This window comes from Dermatophagoides farinae, chromosome 2, assembly GCF_024713945.1.
Source record: "Dermatophagoides farinae isolate YC_2012a chromosome 2, ASM2471394v1, whole genome shotgun sequence".
In the NCBI taxonomy this organism is placed as follows: Eukaryota; Metazoa; Arthropoda; class Arachnida; order Sarcoptiformes; family Pyroglyphidae; genus Dermatophagoides; species Dermatophagoides farinae.
Genome location: NC_134678.1, coordinates 5090497 through 5110602, shown reverse-complemented (window position 1 = coordinate 5110602; position 20106 = coordinate 5090497). Strand labels below are relative to the sequence as shown.

The 20106-nt window shown below is 26.9% G+C and overlaps 1 protein-coding gene across 3 annotated transcripts in view; it reads right to left on the bottom strand.

Moving 5' to 3' along the window:
* Nucleotides 1–20106, bottom strand: part of LOC124496342 (uncharacterized) — a 51871-nt gene that overhangs the window by 3508 nt on the left and 28257 nt on the right. For all 3 annotated transcript variants that reach the window (XM_075736102.1, XM_075736104.1, XM_075736103.1), the window contains exon 3: nucleotides 6923–7067. In XM_075736102.1, coding sequence (XP_075592217.1) covers nucleotides 6923–7067 — 145 coding nt within the window. The remainder of the gene's footprint in view (nucleotides 1–6922; nucleotides 7068–20106) is intronic.

The window sequence follows — 20106 nt, the reverse complement described above, 5'->3', positions numbered from 1 at the left end:
TAATCATCACATGATCCTATTTTTTTTATGGCATAAATTTCAAGTTCAAGATAATTTATTATCACATTTGAAAACCAATTCAATTCAATTCAATCGTCGAAGGTGAACAAAAACAAAAAAAATTGTAGAAGAAATGATCCAAGAAAATTAAAAAAAAATTGCATCTTAATGTATATTCAAACGATGACAATAACAACAACAACAAAAACAAAACCATAACCAAAAAAAAAAAAAAAAAATTAGAATGAATTGTTTCGATGTGGATTTAATAAAATGGATAAAAATAGAGATTTAACAACAACAACAACAACCAATTCATTCAACCTTTTTTCTGTTTTGTTTGTTTGTTTGTGAAGATCATGAGTGCGTATGTAATAATAATAATGATAATAATATAACCTTGAAATTGTTATGTTTAGATTTTGAATGAATGTGAATTTTGAATTTGGATGAAATCGATCTTACATGTACCTGTGTGTGTGTGTGTATGTTTAATTGTGTATTCGTATTAACCTCGAAATCATTATTATTATTATTATACAACTGGATGAATTGAAATGAATCAAAAATTGCAATATGCAATAAACGAGATTATATATTCGACATTTTTGTTCTTCTTTTTTTTCATTGGTTTGCTGCATTTATCCAATGAATTCGATTCGTTCATAAAAAAAACCCTTTAGCATCATTTTTAATGAACGTTGTCAAATACTTTCATTGAATCATCTCTAATCAGTTACTATTGACGTATTACATAAATCTAATTTCAATTTCAGTTTTTTTTAAATTCATAATGATAAACAGTGATGTAATTCAAAAACGCGTGCAACGAGTTAGTGAAAAAAAATCGATAATAATAAAAAAAACGGTATTCGAACAACAACATGACATACATACAATAAAAAGTGGTCGCAATTGAAGATGTTTATCTATCAATCTATTATAAATATGTTCAAGTGATGATATTTCAAGCAAAATATAAACGGTAAAAAAAAAATATTTATAATTTCAAAGAAATTGAAATCAAAATGACAAACAACATAGATCAAGAGATTGAGATCAAAATGATGATGATCATTCGAAATAAAAATTCAACAGCAAATAAATCTTTCGTATAAATACACTGAGTGTATGAGGAATATTTTCACGTAAATTTATTTTCTTTTTTTGTTGTTGTTGTTGTTGTTGTTGTTGAACGATTTCATCGATGATGTTTGACATAATCCGAATAATTTTTTTTTCTGAGTATAACGAATCATTTGATTTTTTTTTTTCGTTCATCCAAAATTAAATCGATGATCAATTTTTTTTAAATTTAAGGTGTGTGTTAATTACATCATAGAATTTGGTTGGATAATTGATGCTAAATATTGTGTAGATGTGTGTGTGCGTTGGATAATGATAATGATTGACACTTTATTTGATCCAAACTGAATGCTAATGTGACGAGGAAACAAGACAAAAAAATGAGAGCCCATCTTCATCCAAAGTGAACATTTCATTTATTGATATTATCTTTATTTCAACTTTTACATACATATACGAGCGTGTGTGTGTGTGTGTGTGTATTGAATTTGAAATTAAGATTTTTTTCAAATTATAATGATCATCATCACCAAATGAATTCTTATTTTATTTATTCATTATTGGAATTCACATTTATACATACATATAGTGTTTGTTTGTTTTTTTTACGTGTTGTTTCTAGGCGGAATCCGATTTGATTTGAAATCTTACAATCTTCAAATTGTACAAAAGCAAATAAATCGATTGCTTTTTTTCCTATTCGTTTAGGAATAATGAAAATCAATAGAAGGTCATCATAATCAATGAAAATTGAACATTGATGATGATTATATCAAACGTAACAATTGTGGTAATTTTAAAATAACAAACCTTAAATATTATAATGAGATTAGATTCATTTTTTTTCTCGCATAAATTTGGACATATATCTTTTTAATTTTTTGTTCAACTGTCTGACCAATTGTTTTGTTCGTTCGTTCGTTCATTCATTCATTCATTTATTCATAAAATTGTGATGTAATGTTAATTAAAATGGAAAAACAAATTCAATAACAATTATCAATTCAATTAATCAAATTCATACAAATAATTCATTAAATTGAATGGCCAATTTCCGTCAAAAAAAAGTATGAAAAGTTAATTACAATCAAACAACAATAGATGGCGTATCTTGTGAGCTAAAATTCAACTAAATCAACATTTCATATTCTGTCCGCCATTGATGATGGTTGAAAGTAACCGGAATTTTTTTTTCAAAAAGCTACTGGGCTTTTTTTTGTACAAATCCTATTTATACGGAAACTTTTCTATTTGATTTCTTAATTTTTTTTTATTTTTATTTTAATCAACTTATATATTCACACAAGCATCCTGAAAATAAATTAGATCTTCGGTGAAAACCAAAATGAGGTTGTGTATTTTGTCCCCTTCTCATTGACCATTCTTCATACAATTGATATTTCATATTTTTTTCATATTCAAGATTTTTTCTTTTCTTTTTTTTTATATGTTCAAAGATTCAAATAATCGACTTAAATTATGATGATGATCGGCAAACTAAAAGAGGCCAAATAAAAAAAAATGAAAATACATCGATGATTTACATACGATAAGTGTGCACAACAACAACAACAACAACAACAAAATTCGGTCCGATTGACCACGATCATCATCGTGTTGTATCACACACACACACACACACACACACACACACACAATCGAAGATTCGATTATGTTACGATTATTGTTTTGAGAAAATTTTTCCATACATTTATTTTAAACTTTTTCAAAAAAAAAAAAATTTTTTTTTTGTTTGGCCAAAAAAACTGATGATGAAAGAAAAAGAGAGCGGCTCAATATTGCAATTGAAATGAAATATTGATTTGAAAAACATTAATTTTTTTTCTATTCGTTCTTTGTTCAATCTCTTGTTGCCAACACCCATTGTGTGTCATGATTCAATTCAGCCATAAAAAAAACATCATTCAATTCTGATCCATTATTTTTGTTTTGTTTACAAAAAAAAAAATCATTTGTCGTCATTTTTGTTTTCTTCTGATGACAACAACGACAAAGAGGTAAAATTTTTTTTTATTTATTTTTTTTTTTTTTTTTTTGAAACAAACATTAAAATAACTCTCAAATCAGATTTTGATGATGACCCGATGAAATAAATGAATCCGGTCGGTAGAAAAAAAAATCAATTTGTTCATTTCATGTTAAGTATTGGAAAATGATATAATAAATTGTAGGAAAGAAAAAAAAACTGAAACTGGAAGTGTGTGTGTGTGTGTGTGTGTTTGTCAAAACATGTTGTTATTGTTGCTGTTGTGTTTGAATTATAAATTCAAAACGTGATGCATCCGAAAAACCGATGATTATGGAATTATTTTTTTTTCAAATTCGAGTAACACGATTTTTTTTTAATTTTATTTAACCATCGATACTCGATCAAAACCAATCAGGCTATAATTAATCTGTTTTTCTATTCTGTTTCGTATCATTCACATTGGATCTCATATATGTGAGTGTGTGTGGCCCAGAAATAAAAAAAAACATAAACGATCGAGCGAGTTAAACATTGGTCGTATATAGATTTTAGTACAAAAAAATGGCCATAAAAATGGAAATCTAATCCAGCTTTTTTTTAAAAAAAAAGATACTAAGCAAGGGGATAAATTCAGTGAACACTGCTGGTGATGGTGGTGGTGGTGGTGTTCATTTTATTTAACTATTTATATGAGAGGCTAATAATCAAGATCTGATTTGATTTTTCAATATATGTTCATATTAATTGGATTATTATGATTATCGTAATTGAAAATGATCATTTGGAATTCCGGTATAACGAAGCGTAATGTATGGATGATGATGATGATTAGCAATGTTATGCAAAGAAGACCAAGAAGAAGAAGAAGAAAATTAACAAACACACACACATACACGGGGCAATAACAAGTGAGGTCGTGATCTATACCACTTGTTGAGGGATAGCATCGTTTCATTTTTTTTTTATATTCGAAAGAATTCCTTGTTTTATTACAACAATCAATAAATCGTATGGACATTTGTGTAAAAAAAAAATCAATTAGTGTGTATTTTTTTTATACTCGTTTCAACAAAAAAAAAACAAGATTCACATTCATATAAATCTTGTTTTTGTATGATGAAAAAAAAAGAAAATATTTGCTTTCATTGTCCATTCATTATCATTTCAAAATGGATGCGAATGAAAAAAACATGAATTTGATGAATTCATATTAATGTCTTAATCAAATGATGATGATGATGTGATATGAAATGGACATTGAATGATAAAAAGGAACAACAACATTTGTTGCGCGTGTTTGAATAGTTTTAGTATTTTTTTTTTTTTTTTTTGCCAAAATAAATATCAACCATCAAATAAGGAGGATTTATGAATGAGGAAATTTATTCAAATGAACAAAGAAAAAAAATATATATATGTTATTTACTAGATATTATCATCATCTGCTCTATTGTTTCATTTCTTCTGATGATGTTATAACCATAATTTTCATTTTCTTTCTTTCTACTCAACATTGAAATCATCATCATCAAGAATTGATTCGACATCGATACACACACACACAAAAAAAAAGAAGAAAGTCAATCCATGTCGTATCGACCATACATATGTATTCAAAATACATTCATTTTTTATTCAATGCATTTTTTTACCATTTACCGAAACGGTGATTTATGATTTTTCTCAAGATGAACACATTTCAATATTTATATATCTCTTTCTTTCTCTCTCTCTCTCTCTCTTTTTCCATTCGTTTTTTTTCGCATAGTTGTTTTTTTTGCATTTATGATTCGAACCAACCAAAAAAAAAAAAAAAAAAAAAAACAATCATGTGTATGTGTTTTATAATCATTTATTGAATCAATATTCAAAAAAAGAGAGAAAGAAAGAGAGAAAAAAATTCATATGTTTCAATCAAAATAATTTCTCCAAATATCAAGTATATATTGGTCATCATCAAAATGCTGTCTTATTGAAATTCTAAAAGAAAAAAATACGTTTTGTTTTTTTTGTTTTGTAAAAAAACACACAGATGATGATGATGACGATGATGACTCTATTTATTAGATGTTGATATAGAAGCCAATAATGAATAATATCCAGAACATCATCGTCATCATCATCATCATTATGATTTAATGCAAGTTCGTGCATTATTTTTTTCCCGCACCTTCACCATATGCAGTACAACGTGAAAATGTACGAAAAAAAAGAAAAAGAAAACAAAAAAAATGAATTGATGATATAAACAACCAACATTAATAACAACGGGAAAAAAACTAAAAAAAAAAATTTTGTTTTGTAAACATTCATCTCTTAGAAACGAAACAATCTTTATGACCTTCAATAATAATTCTATTTATCCGCTTGTGTCGAACAAAACATCATTTTTTTTATTGCAATCGATCTTTTTTTGTGTTTTTTTTTTTGTTTTGTTTTGTTTTCTTTTTCAGATATATGGAATATGAATATGAAAAAAATCAAATCTTTCATTCATTTAACAAAAACAATGATAATTAGTATCCCAACCTATCATGGCTCATCTGTGAAAATAAATATTTTAACCAAAAACAACAACAAAAGCATATTGATGAATAAAATGAATGAATGAATATGATTATAATCGTGTGTGTGTCTCCACCATCCAATTCACCTGTATCCATCATAATCATTATCATCGTCAATGATCAACATGATTATTATGATCATGATGATGATAGAATAGATGGAAAATCGATTCGAATCAGATTTAGATCATTTGTTAATATTGAAAAGATAGCCAAACAAAATCAAGAAAAAAATAGATGAACAATATGTGATGATAAGAGAGAAACCTGGTTGTTTTTTCAAATCGAGTCAACAGAAAATTCATTGAATCATATCCTGGACATTATCAATCATTGATGGTTGGAAGAAAAAAAAATGATCAAAATCTTTCACATTTTCATTGAAAATCGTTTTTTTTTGTGACAACACTCATCATATATCACTTATCAGACATTTTTTTTTACTAGATTTATTCAAAGATTTATAAAAAAAATATATATCAACACAATGCTGATGATGATTATCATCAAGTTTCGATTGAGTTGAAGTTTGTTTGGTAGGAAAAATATCAAATTTTTCCATGTAAATACTCATATAACACAAACAAATCTGTTATAAAGGTAAAACCAAGGATCAACCGGATCAAATGATGTTTAACTATCACTAATGGAAAAGAAAAAGTTTATGTGGGCCCATATATATATGAATATGTTTATTGTGAATGAATATAAATAAATTTATAGAATTGCTTTTTTTTGTTGTTGCTCACTCATAGCTGTCATTTTGAATCGTTGAATGATTCAAGAATCTTTATATTCTATTGATATTTTGGTCATTTTTTTATTTGGCTATGGAAATCAAACTAATCGGCTTATATTTATATATAGCCAAGAACTAAGATGAAAAAAAGGAAGAAAAAAATGGATGAACTCCTATGGAGTGCTGTGTGTGTGTATGTATCATATTAGATTTGATTAAAACTGACTATTGAGAAAAAAACGTGCTAAATCTCATCATTTGATCAATTGAAAATTGAATTTATCTCAAATCGAAAACGAGAAAAAAATCAATAATTGTTTCTCTTTCAAATGATAATCGGTCAATTTCAATCTGAACACACACACACACACAAATAAAGAACGTGAAAACATCAATCATGCAATGAAATAAATTCTGACAAACAAGGAATCAACAAAAAAAAATCACAAAAATAAAACTTGATAAATATCGATTTCGAATGTCAATCAAAATAAAAAAAGAGAGAAATGAATAAAGAATAAAAATTCTACATATACATACCACTTTTGGACATGCCAACCATTAAACATTTTTTAAGACGACAACTTTTACATGATGTACGATTTTTTTTATTGATGACACATTCGCCATTGTTTTTACATTCACCCAATGCAGAAAGATTATTATATGTTCGTCCAAAAAATGACTGTATAATGATAGAAAAAAAAATAAAGAATTAAAAAAATGATAATGATGATGATGATGATACAAACAATTAGCACGAAATGTAAGAAAAAAAAACTACTGGATCACAAACACAAATTATCACCAAAAAAAAAAAAAAAAAAATAAAAATAAACATGCTCTCTCTCACATCCTCTTTGTGTGTGTTCTTCAAAATTATTTTCAACATTCTATTCGGAACATTTACGTTATCATCATTTATTATAATACAATTAATAAAGCCGAACCTTGCAATCCAATGCAAAATAATAATAATAATAAAAAAGATTTTCATCAAAAAAAAACTCAATCATCATCGTCATATGAATAGTCAACAAAAAAAACTGTCATTATATACAATTTACTCTACCAAGAAAAAAAAATGAATTCTTTGTTCTTCATCAAAATATCATCTTCATATAACTAGACCATCCAATGACAACAACAAGACAAACAAGATCCAATTATCTTTTGTGTCCACAATATAATCATCCATGATAGAAAACAGAAAAAAAAGATGAAATTCAACGAAAAGAAAAGAAAACAAAAAAAAAATGAAAATTCCAAAGGATAATTATATTTTTTTTGTGAAGAAAAACAAAACGTACAAACTATATCCATGTAATATGATGCTGATGATGTTATGAACAATTCTATTGTACAAAAAAAAATAATGTCGATTCATCATTGTATCATAGCATCTCAATTGTTGCTGCTGTAACAAGATGCAATTGTTTTTTGTTTATTCGGTAGACAAATTAAATCACAACAACAACAACAACAACAAAATGATAATAATTTCAACAAACAAACAAATTGTCATAATCAAATATTTAAAATGTAGAACCAAATAATCATAATACTTGCTATATACTAGAACTGAATCATATTTCATTCATAATTATTATGAATGAATGAATGAATAAATCATAACACCAAACCAAACAAGCAAAAAATGAAAATAAAATAAAACTAGACAGGTATAATGGAAGGTATCATTTTTTTTTTAAAAAATCCAAACATACACACACACAAATACAAACACTCAAGACAGATGCCAAAAACAGAGATTAGATTTTAAAAAGATTTTAATAATTAAATTGAAATTAGAGTCTTCTTTTTTTTATTAACATCCATCCATGTTTATGTTTGTCCACTGTCCAAATGTGTATGTTGCCATAACAAACAAAATATATTAGATGGATAATGGATAATGAATGAATGGGACACAAATCAAGCGAAACGATTTTTTTTTCGTTTTTGTTTGTTTGTTTGTCCACCTCATCACAAATATACCATTTATTTATATTATATATATATGTACATGGAGACAAATCATCTGTCTGACATATAATATATATACGTAATTATGATGATAATAATAATAATAATAATAAAAGAATTGTAATTTAAATTTTTTTCTTTTTTTTTAGAAAAAAAAGATATATTTTGAACACTAAAAACAAATTCATCATAATTTTCTAGCAAAAAAAAATCATGTTTGTCATGTTTTTTTTTTGTGGAATCAATTCATTCACATAAATCGGATCAATGAAGCATTGGATCACGAAAAATAAACGAAAAAACAGCCAAAAAAAAAATTATCTCTTTTCATATATTGTATCGTCGGTGAATATTAGTATTATTATACAATAATGATCAATGATTGTGTGTGTGTATATATGTTTCGATTGCTCAATTAGTTTTTTTTTATTATTTTACCATATAATTCAACAACGTATAAAAATATCCTGGACGCCCAATCAATTTCATTGTCAGTTTGTCCATATTGATCAACATCATCATAATCGATCGATAAATTTTTTTTTTTATTTTACCAAATCGATTCATATATAATCAATAATAATAATAATAATAATTAAGAAAAATGAATGATAAACAAATCGATTTATCATTATGAAAACTGTATTGTACACTAATTATCTTCAACAATACTTAAAACTAAAGAGATTCAGCTCATCATCATCATCGTCTTGTTCATTCATAGGATAAGAATCGGTCAAAGTTTATTAGCCAAATAATAACAAGAAAAAAACAAAAAAAAAGTTGCACTTGTGCTGATATGACCTGACATAACATTATTTGACCGGCTTTTTTTTTGTTTTGTTTTTTCTGCTGCCAAGAGAAAAGCAAAGCAAAAAAAAACATGATTGAAGATCATAAAAATCAAACAGGAGGTCATTTTGACCCGTAATTGTTGGTTGGTTGTTTGTTCGTTTGAATGTAGTTCCTAATATCACACCTAAATGAATTCAGTTCAATCAACAACAAACACAGGGTAAAAGAAAACTCAAATGATTTTTTTTTTCTTTACCATCTCCTTTTAAATTTCTTTATTGTTGTTGTTGATGATGATGATGATGATGATGTTCTTCATCTGATGAGTAAATAAATGTATTGAATGTATTCGCAAATAACTTTGTTGTTATTTTTTTTTGTTTTAGTTTTTTCGTTCGTTAAATGGAAAAGAAAAATGTTGGTGTGATTTTTCGTTGTTTCATCTGTCTCTCTCTCTCACTTATATACAGACCGATTGTTCCCATTATGGTCCTGAAAAAGAAGAACTTGTGCAAACTTTCTAACGATTCATCATTGCTAAGTTAGTGTTTCGTGTTTGAACTAAATATTCGAACGAATTTTTGATCCTTTTTTTTGTTTTGCATTTTAAGTGTATATACACATTATAACAAGAGAGAAAGAAAACTGGTGATATAATTTGTTTTATCACCAATTATAACAAAGAAAAAAATTTGCACCATTTTGAGAAAAAAAAACATCAAAGTCAATCAATAAACATACAAACACAATGATGACCATACAGTCTTTTTTTTTGTATTTTTTGCATGGCCACCATCATCATCATTGAATATTATGATGATCATATATAATCTTGAAGCAAAAAAAAAAGAGAGCAAACAGAATATATAACCGGGAAACAAAACGAAAAATTTTATTCTCAACAATTCGCTCTCATCGTTTTAAGACTGAAAAATTTCAGACTGATTTGTCAACAACAATTCTGGCGCCAAATCAATGATTATTTTATTCAAATTTTGTTTTCCAAAACAAATGTTTTTCTTTTGTCCGTTGTTGTTGTTGTTGCCATAAATTATTCTAAATTCGTTCATTGTTCAATATTTAAAGATCAATGAATTGAATTTTTTTTTCGATCATCATCAAAGTTCGATGATCTTAGGTAGGATTTTTTTTCTCACATGAATAAAACGGGAACAGAAAAATGAAATGAAGACAAAAGACAAATTTTCACTAGAAATAATAATAGATGAATAAACAATAAGGGATGTATATGAACGAATATGGTGAAAATATATCAATTCGATTCGGACATTGTCACGGGTACCTTCGGGTCATTTTATTTTTTTTTTTTTTTTGGTTTCATACATTTGTCAGTTTGACTCAAACACACACACACACTCAGCTTTTAAATTTAAACCTTGATATATTTCTATGTGATCGATACGGTCAAATGTTAATTTATTTATTCAAATTTTATTAAAAATTTCAAACAAACAAATAGACAACAACAACAATAAAAAAATAATCAAAGAATCCAATAATAACCGATCAATGATCGGTTACGGATCAATAATTCTTCGATGATGATGATGATGATCAAACCAAGATATCAATCATAATTGATCAAAGATGAGAAAAACAATACAATTCAGATATTTAAAACGGGCAGAAATAATATTTATTTTCTCACATTCCTTATAGCTTCATTTATTATATATATATATATATATGAAAATGACAGAGGAAAAAAACGGAACGCAATAGAAAAAATGATGGAATTTTAAAAAAAATAAAGCAATGTATGTGTGTGAATAACTGGGCTGAGACTGTCAAAACTTTGTTTGTGTTTTCCTTGTTTGTGAAAAAAAAGCCACACATATTATAATGATTGAAATAGTTTTTAGATTCGATAATAAAACTCCCACCAATTCACATTGCATTTTAACGTTATATAGCAAAAAAAAAAAGAAACAAGATCATCATCAACATGGTCGGCGTCATCATTTTTCATCATCATCATCATCATCATCATAATCACACCATGATGTTGATGATTATCGACGAGAACGATGACGCCATTTTTTTATATATATAAATGTTCAACACAATAAAAACAACAACAACAACAACAACAACCAATCAATGATGACTAGCGGGGACGGCATTCAATGTTTGTGTGTATATATATTCAAAGATATATATACAAACAATAAAGAACAACAACAACAACAAGACACAAAGTGGAACGATGAATGAATGAAATGGAAAAAAAACAGAGCAATCATACATAAGGCGGTCGAATTTGATATGGAGAGAGAGACTAGAGACTCGATAAAAATAAAGAAAGAAAGAGTAGTGTACAACCAAAAAAAAAAAAAAGAATAATAAAAAAAGAAAAATATTTTGCTCTCATTCATTTACGGTTAATAATAATAATAATAATAATCAGACCTATAATAATAATGATGATAGTGATAATGAAACGAAAAAAAAATATATCTAACCAACCAACACACACACACACACGTTGAATTCATGATAAATGATTGTAAATGATAATTTAGTTATGGTCTAATTTTCAATAATAATAATAAAAAAAAATTCGTGTATCTGAGAAAATCTTGCGAAATCAATTTTATAAACAAAAAAATCGATGATATTAGAACAGGTCAGATGAAGATGCACATAATACACACACACACACAAGGATCATCATCAATAAAATAATGTGTGGCTTATGGGTTTTTTTTTTTTTTTGTTCTTTATATTGGATCATCATAATCAATATATGGATTATAACTAACCAACCAATCATTTTAAATCATAATATAATATATAATAATTACATACAGATCGTGTATTGATCGATATTAATATTTTATATATATAAAATAGAAATGAAAACATCACATTATTATTGAACACACTGTGAATGAACGAGAGAAAATTGAATTTTTTTTTTACATTGGAAAAAACATCATCGTAAACATGTTTTTTTTTCTTTTTCACGATGATCTGACTTTTAATTTTTTTTTTTTTTTTTTTTTTTGTTATTTCTCTCACAGACAACAACCGATAATTTGAATTTATTTATTTTCTACTTTTTAAGAAAGCCGATATATGATTCAGCAGCTCCGGATGTTTGAGATAGAGAAAAAAGATCAAACTGACGAATAAGATTGTGTTTCACGAATTTAAAATAAATCATAACGCGCAAGGTTTTTTTTTGTTCTTTTTTTATAAGACTTTATAAGCATCATCATCATCATCATCATGAATGATGTGGTCAATGTTGTAATTTCTCTCTCTCTCTTTTTTACCGCAACATGAATTAATGTGAACAACTCATGTACATTATCGGTTCATTAATTAGATTAATTATATTATATATTTTAACTATTGTATTGAAACCGGTCACTGGCCTGGAAACATCATCATTCATGATTGTACAACAACAACAACAACAACATCGGCAACAACATAACAAATTGAATTTATCTATTCAATCCAATATATTTCATGACTTTAATGAAACAACAACAACAACAACAACAAAAAACAAAATGATTATAATGAACATTGGTCAATGAAAAATCTCATCATCATCATCAAGGTAAACCATGTGAATACTAATATGAAAATATTTGTAGAATTCAATACACAAGTCGATTTTTTTTTGTTGTTGTTGTTGTTCACTAATTTCGGTTAAATATTGTTTTGATCTGATTATGAAGATGAAAACTATATTACGATCAGTCATTGATTTTAGAAATCATTTACAATATTTGGTTGTGGTGTATCAACATTTTTAATCACATCATGTATCATTATAATTGGATGAATGAATGGCCACGAAATGATGGAAATAAAATTCATCATTATTATTGATCAATCCATCCATCAACAAAACACATATGGTTCACATCTTAAATTCAATATATATTGCGATGTTGATCGATTTTTCTTTTTTTTTTTGTTGATCATCATTTAGAATTAAGATCATAAAAACTAGAGATAAGAAGATGTATGATTCGTCATCCATAGTCGTAAATCCAAAGATCATTTGATCTCATTTGATTCGTATATATATTTATTGAAATGAATAAATAAATGTATGAAACAACAACAACAAAAAAAAATTCAATTTAAATGTACATCACGAAACCGATACAGTTCATTTTTTTTCTGTATCGATGGATATTGAAAAAAAGGATCAATTGAAAGAAGACCATCACCACATGTTGCTCATGCTTCATGTGTGTGTGGTTTCATATATATTTTGTTCACTATCTTAACCTTGTTTGGCGCCATCATCATCATCATCATCATGATCATCAACAAACTCGGAAAACAAAATTCGTATTGAACAATAATCCAAAAAAGAAGTTGAATAGAAAAAAAATCATATTGCAACAAACAACAACAACAACAAAAATGAATTGATCTTTTCTTTTTCTTGTTGTTTTGATCTTCGTTTGATGATGATGATGGTTATGAAACTAATTTTTCTCTTCCATTTTCAAATAAACAACAACAACAAAAAAAATAAAAGTCACGATTAACGAAATTGTATGCAATATATATACAGACCCTAGAAATAGAGAGAGAGAGTTTAGATTTTCATAAACATTGAATTATTTCGATAGTGAAGTATCTTTCTTCATTCATTCATAGAAAAAAAAACCCATAGTGGTTTGTAAAGTATATAAAGAATTAAGACCATAAACCATAGTGCTATCACCATATAGTCAAAGTATTATTACAAATAAACCACAAAAAAATGAGATATCTATAGAATTGTGAATAAAAAAAATTTCATCTTGACCTTTGACTATTGGTCGAAAGATTTATTCGACTGGAATGATCATTACGATCATCTCTAATCGCCCCCACCACCAGAAAAAAAACCATTTCAACATTTAATAAATGAACCATAAAGCCAGGCAGATAGATGAATAGTGTAGAAAAAAAACTATGCAAACGTAACAATAATGGTTACCAGCCAAATAGGAAATACGCTAATAACGATAGAAAAAAAATGAATAAATAAATATGCATGAAACAAAACGAAGATGGCAAAACAAACTTTCCATTAACATCTCTATTATTGTTATATATTGGCATAAGCACGTTCATTCATAAGAATCGTAACACAAAAAACAAAAAAAAACCAATTCCAGGTAATCCGGCAATCAGCCAAAAAAACAACAAGAAAAAAATGTAACGGCGGTAACCATAACATGCAACAAAAAAAAGTAAACGTAAACGTAAACATTACAAATTAATCAAGATTGATAATGGTTCAACAAAAAAAAAACGAATCGTCTAGGCACATGCGATGATGATGATTTATCTATGATCATCATTATCATCATCATCATCATCGTCAACATAAATCAGATGGGAATGTTATTGGACGATGCCAATGTGTTTTGTGTGTGTGTGTGTGTGTGTAAGTATGTATGTAATGTAGATCAAATCGAATTAGATCAATCAAAAAGAAATGGAAGAAATTATTTTGTCATGATTTTTGCTTTCAAATGGAGGAAAACGATCATCATCATCATTATTAATAATGTAGGTACTATGTAATTTTTTTTTTGAGCAGAAAAAAAAAATCAAAAACACCACTACCACTACCATTTTATTCGTTCATTCATTTTTTTTTTAGTAAAATTTTAAATCAATTTGAAAATCAAAACCGGATCATACATAAAAATCAAATTCAAAACAAACAGAAAAAAAATGTTGGAATTTTTTGTTGTTGTTGTTGTTGTCTTTGCATTTAAATCAAATCGAAATACAACGTGACATTAGATAAGAATATTTGACTCAGATATATTTTTAGTGATGATGATGATTAACCTTGAAATTGATTCGATTTTTTCCCCTTGCTGATTGATCTTGTTTTTTGTTTTTTGTTTTTTGATTTAATATTCAGGAAACAAAAAAAAATAATCGAATCGAATTTGATTCGATTTCGATTTTTTTTTCATTCATTTCATTTGGGAAGATATAATCCTAATCATCGTTTTGATCATCATTATTGTATGAAGATAAATAAATTATTGAGGATATCATCATTATCATTATTATCATTCATTTATTGTGATTACCGGTGAAGAAAGAATGAAAAAAAACGAAAATCAAATTGAAAATTTCAAATCAATTGGCCTTGCCATGATTGTCGTTAGTTTTTTTGTTCTGTTTGTTTGATTAAACTTGAACACAACAAATGACAACAACAACAACAGGTGTATCTGCTATGTGCTCTGGTATGATCGAACATAGAAACGTAGGAAGGAATTTTCTTTTTTTTTCTTTTGTTCACTTTCACATCAACTTTCACGATAATAACTAACTACATATGGATAATCGAAAAGTAAACACAAATTGTTGAGGAGAAAAATTTAAAATTGACAAAAAAAAACCTGTGTGAAAAACTATGACAGGAAAATTTTTTTTTTAGGAGAAAAATTACATTTATTTGCCTATCTGATGTTCAATAATAAAAACGATGTATATATGGAACAAAAATATTTTTCGACAACGACAATAACAAACAAACAACAGAAGGCATAATTGTAAACATCATCAACGATTTGAATAATATCGGGTGTGTCAACACGTGTACGATACCAAAAAAAAAAAAAAAAAAACAAAAAAATTGTTAGAATAGAGAAAATTGGTCAATTTTTTTTGCACAATATTTGGTTTTTTTCTTTTATTGCTCCTAATAATTTTTTACACCATCAAATATATGACATTTTTACCTGTGTTGATTGGATGTAAACTTGTACACACGAAATACACAATCAAACACATACAAATCAATCAATCAATCAATCAATCCATCCATTCATCAATCGATATATCAGTCAAAATAGATCGATCGATTGGAACATCAACGACATTATCGAGGACAAATCATATTGAATGTATTGTTATATTGAGCAATAAAACAGAAAAAAAATAATCAATTCATACAAGGACTATGAAATTTTTTTTTTTGTTGTAGGCAAAGAAAAAAAGGGAAAAGCATGGCAATTTGACAAGCAGTGAATTGTTGTTGCTAGCGTTTGATGATCTCAATTAGCCAATATTGGTCAACGTATACAGTGAAGAAAAAAAACACAAACAGAAAAAAAACAAAATAAATCTTTCAATCAATCAATTTTCCAACAACAACAACAACAACAAAAGTTCTTGATTAGCAATCTAGATTTTGTGGATGGAAACAAAAGCCTTATGATGATGATGATGATGAGTAAGAACAATAAATGTACGAGCATAAAAAAAACAAAGTAATAATTCCCAAATAATAACACACACACACAATTCAATAAATAAATTCAAAATGGAGGCTTCCGAAAAAAAAATATCAGTTCAAAAAGATTTATTTTTTTGCCCATCTACACTTTGATGATTGAGTGACCATGTCAATAATCATCATCATCATCATCATAATACAATCACATTTAGTTTTGCCAAGTGAATGTATTTGCTTTAGAAATTAAAATTGACGATAAAAAAAACACAGAAAAAAAATCCAAAGATAAAAAGACAACTGGAATGGCCGGAAAATTGAATTCAAATGACGTTTGAAGAAAAAAAAATTAATTAATCAAAACAAAAGAAATTTTTGTTTTGTTTTGTTTTTGATCATCTCGAATAAAATAATATTTCAATTTGAAATGAGGATGACCTGGCTTGTATCATTAGTTTTTTTTTATCAATATATAAGCTGTTTGTTTGTGTGTGTGTGTGTGTATAATAAGTTCCGGCAAGTTTTGACCATTATCAATAAGAAATATATATAGAAAATTCAATTTCAAACACATATACACGAATACAACAACACACAACGACAACGAATCGAGATTCAATTAGCAGTAAATCAGACAAATTGTACATTGTTTTTTGTATTTTTTTTTCACCTTTTTCTTCGTTTCTTCTTAATTCATAAAATTCAAATCTTTATCTTTCGTTCAAACAAATTTGGCCATTGTCTATGGTAATAATGTAAAATGAAAAAGGCATTTTTATTGCCATAAGAAATACGATCATATTGAATTGAATTCATTTCTCTACTGGAAAACAAAAAGTTCAATTCAAATGCGACAGATAACAATTTAAATGTCCATAATAAATAATAAAAATCTATAATCTATAACAAACAAAATAAATATGTTGAAATGAGGATTACAATGGAAAAAAAATGTTGTGAAAAAATTTTCATAATTTTCATTCGATAGAAAGTGTTATGGAAAAAAACAACAAACATTTTAAAAAACAGAAGGCGCCACTGTAATATATTGGAATTCAATAAAATGATGATATTCACAATTTAGAGTGATTCAATCATCACAGGTAATCAAATAGGCGTACAGCGTATTCATCCATTTGAAATCATCATTTCATTGCATTATGATGATATGATTCATACATTTTTTTTTGTTTAAAATGAAATAAAAAATTTAATTTGAATCCAGCTGTATAGAAAGCGGCGGAAAGAGAAAAAAAAATCATCATCGTCATCATAACCATAGATAGATCGCGTGTAATCAAAATTTGTTGATGTAATAATGTGTGATGTTGAAATTGAAAGAAAAAAAAACGAGAATTCGGGCACCATGGCGTCATGTATGGTAGCAGTAACAGCAATAACAATAATAATAATAAATAGCAATGCATACAGACAATATTCATATTAGTAGGCTAGTAGAGTTGTCTGACTGGTTTTTTTTTCACCAATTTTACCTGATAATATTCTTTTGGCCGTGAAACCATTTTTTGCATTGCTCGTCATTTGCTATTTGGTAGTTATTTTTTGAATGATTTGGTTGACTAACTCAATAATTCTTCAATATACTTTCACCACTATGAATGTAGATGAGAATGTAAAAAAATTAAACCAAATTACTTTGAACACGTTTACGTGGGAGCCATAAAACGATAATCATAATAATAATAATAACGATCATGAGTGCCGTTGATTATGATGATGATTAAAAGGTATCCGTAAAAATGAAATGAAATTCAGAAAACAAGAGAATTTTTAAATTGAAAGTAAAAACAGAATTGTTGACTACATACAACTACATTCTAATGGATAATGGTTTTTCTTTTGGAAAATGGAAAAAAAAGAACATAATCAACAATAACATTCAGAATGATGATGATGATTACAATGATGATAATGATGAATATATCGTGCAACAAGTATGTTTGTGTGTGTGTGTGTGTGTATGTGTCACAATTAACAATCAAAACAATGCAAAGTGGAAAAAAAATAAAACAATCATTTTGTTTCCTATATGCAGCATCATTATAATTTTTTTTTTTTTTTTTTTGGTTATACAAACTAAAATTCAATTGTCATTGTGCTGAAGTAATATAATAAATATATATAAAATGAATGAATACTGATGAATCCATTGCCCATATGAGGCGTCAAAAATTATTGTTTAAAAAAAAATTTTATCCATTTTTTTCTCCTGATAATAATCTCTTCATTTTTATAATTATAATATATAATAAATTATCGTATGAATCACACAACCAGAAAACAAAATGATAATGATGATGCTAAAAATTGAAATGAAATTATTGCAATCTAATTAATTACATCCTATCCATGTCCATCTTTTATTTGCAAAAAAGCCGAATCAAAACAACATATTTATATATATATATTGACCATGATAATCATCATAATCATATTCATTCATCGTTCTAAAAACGAACAAACAACCACTACAACAACAATGATAACTGGAATGAAAAAAAATTGCAAGTACAATTATTGTTGCTGAATTTCTATCCATTTCATGCAACATGTTGCAATGATTTCTTTTTTTTTTTGCTGTGCATCAAATCAAATCAAAAAAAAAAAAAAAATAGACAGGTAAGTAGGTTGGTTAGTTGAATGAATAAAAACAATATAAGAATATATATTTACATCTAAACACCAAGAATAGATCCGAAATTGAATGGTCAGCATAGAAACAAAAAAAAATAATAGTCCATTGTGCCATTGTATATGCATAGTTTTGTTGACGATGATGCTGTCATCATCATCGTTTTGCTATTTAAATCTGATCTTTTCTATTCAATATCATAATAATAATAATTCATACAATTTCAATATGAAAGTTGTCAAGATTTTTTTTTTGTTTTGTTTTGTTTTGTTTTTCAAGGTTGATCTTGTTAACTACTACTATGATTCAATTGAATTGAATTCATTTTCTGGCCATTGTCAATGTTTTATACACACACATATACATACACACACACACACACACACGCAAACCACTCGATGAAAGATCAATCAAATGGTAGCACGCGTTATAAAATTGTAGAGTGTACATTTTTTTTCTAATACAGGTGAATTTGGAGAAAAAAAGAGTAAGAGAGAAAAAAAATAGCAAACAGGTAATATCTCAAGCACGCGATAACCACCAAACCAACCATCGAAAATGATGATGAAGGTAGCCATCATAATCATAAAATTCGTTTGGAAAAAAATAGACTTTCAATTCATTCATTCATCTTGAACCTGAAATTTATGATAGATTTCTTCAGGCAATATCAAATTGTACACAGATACACACACACACACACCCGATTTCAATGTGATTGATTCATCAAGAAAAAAAAATTATAAATTTCATAAGACATTGTAAAAGCATGTGGGAAGGAAAAAAAACGAAACGAAATGATTAAATTTAGATTCAGAATTTAAATCTTTTTTAATTTAATTTTTTTTTTCATTTTCGATGCTGACCAATGTAAAATACAAATACAAATAAATTCTTTTGTTATTATTGTTATGGGCAATAGTTAAAGAAACCCAATATATAATTGAATATTAGAAAAAAAAATTCAATCATCTACGTCATTTGAATAGAAACAAAATAAATTCAAAATCCATTTTCATAGATTGATTAGGTTTTTCCCAGACA